This window comes from Pelodiscus sinensis, chromosome 1 (genome assembly GCF_052426305.1).
Source record: "Pelodiscus sinensis isolate ZL-2025 chromosome 1, ASM5242630v1, whole genome shotgun sequence".
Classification (NCBI taxonomy): domain Eukaryota; kingdom Metazoa; phylum Chordata; order Testudines; family Trionychidae; genus Pelodiscus; species Pelodiscus sinensis.
This window is the reverse complement of record NC_143052.1, coordinates 357,634,683-357,640,682: the sequence shown is the minus strand read 5'-3', so window position 1 is coordinate 357,640,682 and position 6,000 is coordinate 357,634,683. Positions and strand designations below refer to the sequence as shown.

General features: G+C 45.4%; 1 protein-coding gene across 1 annotated transcript; it reads right to left on the bottom strand.

Moving 5' to 3' along the window:
• Positions 1-2,088: 2,088 nt before the first annotated feature.
• LOC112544294 (olfactory receptor 52E8-like) lies at positions 2,089-3,036 on the bottom strand. Its single transcript, XM_025180231.3, has one exon. The coding sequence runs from the start codon at positions 3,034-3,036 to the stop codon at positions 2,089-2,091; it is 948 nt and encodes a 315-aa protein (XP_025036016.1).
• Between the last annotated feature and the right edge of the window lie 2,964 nt (positions 3,037-6,000).

Genomic DNA, 6,000 nt, shown 5'->3' with positions numbered 1-6,000 from the left:
GCAAACTTTGAGCCTCTGTTGAGCTGTTAGCTGAAAAACAATGTCCCTAAAAGATTTCTTGTTCACTACTTCTAATATTTTAGAAGCGTTTCCCAAAATCATGCGTATTATCCCTTTTCATAGGATTCACCATGAATACCTAATTCTTTCTCATAAGATTTACAATTAGCAGCAAACTTTTCATCATGAGATTTAACCAATACACAAAAATCTTATACCCGAACTAGGAATTTCCCAGAGTTTTTGTAATACCAGACCTTCTCTTTTGACTTTTTGGTTTGTTCGATACACATTGTATCTTTCAATGCCTCCTTGAAGCTTATCATATGTTTAATTACTGGTTTTGCTTTCTCCTCAGTGTCCCTTTCAGTATGGGACCTCAGGTAAAATTTACGTGGGGTCCCTACTCTAAAGTATGGCCCTCCCCCTTCCCTGTTTGCCAGATGGATCGTTAGCATGTTCAGAAGCAACCTTTTTTTTCCAGCAGGATCTACATACTCTCTTAATAGGTAGAGTTCCTTTTCAGAAGAAAGTCAGCAACAAAGTCATGAAAAGTCAGAACCAAGATTGGAGGACTCTCCAGCTCATCTCTACCTCCACAAAGTCAATTTACCTATTCCTTTTTCTAACTATGTTAGGGTATGTCTACACTACCCTCCTAATTCGAACTAGGAGGGTAATGTAGGCATACCGCACTTGCAAATGAAGCCCGGGATTTGAATTTCCCGGGCTTCATTTCAATAAGCCGGGCGCCACCATTTTTAAATCCCAGCTCGTTCGAACCCCGTGCCTCGCGGCTACACGCGGCACGGGGTTCGAACGAGCCGGGATTTAAAAATGGCGGCGCCTGGCTTATGCAAATGAAGCCCGGGAAATTCAAATCCCGGGCTTCATTTGCAAGTGCGGTATGCCTACATTACTCTCCTAGTTCGAATTAGGAGGGTAGTGTAGACATACCCTTAAAGTCCTGGCCTTCACAACATCCTCTGGCAAGGAATTCCACAGGTTGACCATGCATTGCATGAAGAAGTACTTCCTTTTGGTTGTTTTAAACCTGCTACTGGGCTAGAAGGGCCATTGATCTTTCCCAGTATGATTATAGTGATCTTCTTATATAAATACCAGAAATATTTGCTCTCCACTGTAAAGCACTAGACCAGTGGTCCCCAACCATTTAAGGTTGCCGGGCACCAGGGGGTGTGGCTGTTCGCCCGCTGGGTGCCAGAGGGCGGGGCCCCCCCCATAGCCGCACGCCAGGGGGCGAGGCTCCCCCATACGCCCGGGGCCAGCGCCCCCCCCAAGCGCCGTGCGCCCGGGGCCAGCGTTCCCCCCATGCACCGCGGTACTCCTGGGGCCGGTGCTCACCGTGCGCCACGTGCCTGGGGCCAGGCCAGCCCCGAGCACTTGGCGGGCACACACAAATGCCTCTGCGGGTGCTATGGCACCCGTGGACACCATGTTGGGGACCACTGCACTAGACCATTCCACGCTCCCAGATATAAAACTCAGAAGTCCTGATGGGTGTGTTTCTCCCTCTGCAGAGTTAGCAACTAAGTAAGAATATATATTAATTTTTAAAACAAAAACCTGTGTTTAAAGTGACTTGCCTCAAGAGGTCAGACTATATTAGTAACAAAGCTGGGGATGTGTAATATTTATTTTTCTTTCATTTATATGGGAGTTAGATACAGTGCTCCTGTCAGCTAATTGCTAAGTAACCCACTAAATCAAAATCTGAAAGGGCAGCCTTCCATCTAGGCAGAGGAGGGACACAGAGATGATCCAGTGAGTGACAGGGTCAGGGAAGATAAAAGCAAGCACCACTGTCTGGGCCTTGTGGGGGGAGATGCAGAGCAGAAATAGGACATTGAGGGTCCCGTTACCAGCAATTAAACAGGTGTCAACTCAGTGAGTTGTACATTGACCGATTCCACAGTTTGTCCCACTAACACAGCACAGTTTGATCAGGAAAGAGTTTCATCTCTCCTTGACTGGCAGTCAGTGATTCAGAGAAGAGGGCCCAGCACCATGTCAGAAGTCAGCTCTGTACAGAACTCATTCTGAGAGCCAGAGCATCAGGGGAAATCTTTAGGTTCCTTTATTAGTAAAAAGTCGGAGGATCCTGTCCCGGATCTGTTTGGTCCTCACACCGAAAATGATGGGGTTTAACATGGGGGGCACCAGGAGGCACACATTGGCAAAGAGAACATGGAAATTCAGGGCCACATTATGGCCAAACCGATACGTGAAGACAGAGAATAGACCTGGGATATAAAAAGCTAATATGGCAAAGAGGTGGGAGCCACAGGTCCCAAAAGTCTTGAGCCGGGCATCCTTGGTGGGGAGGCTGAAGATGGCCCTGAGGATCCGAGTATAGGACACAGTGATAAAAAACACATCCAGACAAATCACCATGTTTGCCACAAAGAGGCCGTAGTAACTACTGAGGCGGATGTCGGCACAGGCCAGATTCACCACAGCGATGTGCTCACAGCAGGTGTGAGGGATGATGTTGGTTCTGCAATATGGCCACTGCCTGGCCAGCAAGGGACAGGGAAGTGCGAGTATGCTGCCACGCAGCAGTATGGCCAGTCCCATCTTCACAATGATGGGGTTTCTCAAAGTGGTGGAATGTCTCAGGGGATCGCAGATGGCCACATAGCGATCAAAAGCCATGGCCATGAAGATCCCAGACTCCATAGCAAAGAAGGTGTGAATGAAGAACATCTGGGTGAGGCAGGCATCAAAATCAATCTCCCTGGAATTGAACCAGAAGATGCTCAGCATTTTGGGTAGGGTGGATGTACACAGGATGAGGTCAGTGGCAGCCAGCATACAGAGGAAATAGTACATGGGCTCATGGAGGCTTGGATCTGTCTTCACAATGAACAGGATGACGAAGTTCCCCAAGAGGGCTATGATGAACATGGTGCAGAAGGGGATGGAGATCCAGATGTGGACCACTTCCAGGTCAGGGATGCCCAGCAGGATGAAGGTGGAGGGGTGGGTGAAGAAGGTTGTGTTGGAATCTGACATGGAGTATGGGAGCACGTTTCCAACTCTGAGTAACAATAGAATACTTCTATGTACCATAGGCTCCCCTGTGCTCCTGTATTTGCCCGGAGTCTAGAGTGATGGTCACAATACAAATGCCTGGATGGAGAGAAAATGTTAATATAAGACTCTGATTCCACAGTCAAGAAAGTAGAGAACTTTGGAAAAAAAACTTTTAGATCAATAGCTAAGTGAAGGCAGCAGCTGGTGACTGGAGGAAGCAAAGTATAGCTAAATGGGTTAGCAAGCAATACAAAATAGCAATACGGTAAATAGTTAGCAAGTAATACAAATGGGAAGTTATGAAAATTTGTAAGGGACGTTCAAAACATAAGGGAAAAAAATTCATGCTGGGTAGTGTGAAGGATACCAGAAAAGGAGGTTATTAAGTCTGGTAAGAAGTAATGGAATCCTAGAAAAGGATTAGGGTAATTGCTAGAGGGAGAAAGGAAACTTATTAAAGTCTCAAGAAAAGTCTCAAGGTATGTCTACACTAGCCCTCTAGTTTGATCTAAGGAGGCTAATGAGGGTGACCGAAATTGCAAATGAAGCAGGGGATTTAAAAATCCTGCACTTCATTAGCATGTTACCAGCCAGTTGCCATTTTAGAAATTGACTAGCCCGAAGTAACTGCCCGCATCTACACACGGCAATGAAATGGGATTCCGAATGAAAGCCCTAAATCGACTTAGCTGGTAAACCTCATTGCAGGAGGAATAACAGCTAATTTGATTTAGGGCTTTAATTCGTAATCCCGTTTCACTTCTGCGTGTAGAGGCGGGCAGTTACTTCGGGCTAGTCAATTTCTAAAATGGTGACTGGCCGGGAACATGCTAATGAAGCGCAGGATATTTAAATTCTGCACTTCATTTGCAATTTCGGTCACCCTCATCTAGCCTCCCTAGATTGAACTAGGGGGCTAGTGTAGACATACGCTCAGAGGGGTAGCCATGTTAACCTGTAACTAACAAAAAACTAAAAACAAAAAACAAAAAACAAAAAACAAAAAAACAACAACAAATGGTCCTGCAGCACCTTAGGGCATGTCTACACGACATGGCTCCATCGACAGAGCCATGTAGATTATCTTTGTAGGCAAAGGGAAATGAAGCGGCAATTTAAATAATCGCCGCTTCATTTAAATCAAAATGGCTGTTGCGCTGTGCCGATCAGCTATTTGGTGGCACAGCACTGTAGTCTGGACGCCTAGCGTATGAGAATATTTCCAAACTACCAATGAACATCAGTCTGAACAACCAGATCCCCCCTATCAACACCAAAAGAAAAATAATTCTATATGGACTCCTCCTGACGGTCGGAATTACAATCTGGATTTCTATATACACAGCTTCCGCAACAACGCACAGACTGACATTATTCGCAAACGACAACAAATGACATACAATCTCAGCCTTGCTGAACACTATGCTATCCAGAGTCTCAAAAACAACCCGGACGTTATAGTCAAACCAGCTGACAAAGGGGGTGCTGTGGTCATTATGAATAAATCCGACTAAGACCAGGAGGCAACTAGAGAACTCTTCAACACCACATTTTACAGACCTCTCTCCTCTGCTCCCACTACAGAATTCCGAAAGAAACTACACTGTTTCTTTAAAGAACTCCCTACCTCTACTCGGGACCAAATCCACACAGAAACACCTTGTGAATCCCGACCAGGATTGTTCTATCTGCTTCCCTAAATCCATAAACCTGGACACCCTGGACGTCCCATCATCTCAGGTATCGGCACGCCACCACTGGATTATCCAGCTATGTAGATTTTCTTCTCAAACCCTATGCAACCAACACTCCCAGCTATCTCTGAGACACTACTGACTTCCTGAGAAAACTACAAAACATCGATAACCTCCCTGATAACACCATCCTTGCTACCATAGATGTAGAAGCTCTCTACACCAACATCCCACATGAAGACGGATTACAAGCAATTAGAAACACTATCCCAGAGAATACCATTGCCAATCTGGCAGCAAACCTATGTAACTTTGTTCTCACCCACAATTATTTCCAATTTGGGGACAACTTATACCTCCAGATCAGCATCACAGCCATGGGCACCTGCATGGCCCCACAATACAGTAACATCTTTATGGCTGATTTAGAACAACATTTCCTCAGATCCCATCCCCTTTTACCCCTTCTCTACTTCTGCTACATCTATGACATCTTTATGATCTGGACCCATGGCCAAGAAACACTGGATGCATTCCACAGAGACTTTAACAACCTATACCCTGCCATCAATCTCAGCCTGGACCATTCTACACAAGAGATCCATTTCCTGGATACCACAGGACAAATCACCAATGGTAAATTAGATACCACTCTCTACAGAAAACCCACTGACTCATACAGTTACCTACATGCCTCCAGCTCCCATCCAGAACACACCATACGATCCATCGTCTATAGCCAAGCCCTTAGATACAATCACATCTGCTCTAATCCTACTGACAGAGACCAGACACTTCAAGATCTCTACCAAGCATTTATAAACCTTAATTACCCACTCGGAGAAATAAAAAAATTAATTGAAAGAGCCAGACGAATACCTACAAACCATCTACTTCAAGACAGACCCAAGAAAACCAACAATAGAACACCACTTGTCATCACCTATAGCCCCCAACTTAAACCCGTCCAACACATTATCAATAAACTACAACCTATACTGGAAGAGGATACTACACTCCGAGAGGCTCTGGGAGACAGACCTATAGTCCCCTATAGACAACAACCTAACCTCAGGATGCTTCTTACCATCAACCACAGGACATACCACATTAATATCAACCCTGGAACTTTCCCTTGCAGCAAACCCCATTGCCAGCTTTGTCCAAATATTTACTCTGCTGACACTGTCATTGGACTGATCCATATTAGTTATAAGATCAAGAACACATATTCCTGTTCATCCAGAAA

What these genes read in the sequence shown, in the direction of transcription:
- LOC112544294 (XM_025180231.3), bottom strand. Translation starts at nt 3,036, where the DNA reads ATGTCAGATTCCAACACAACCTTCTTCACCCACCCCTCCACCTTCATC.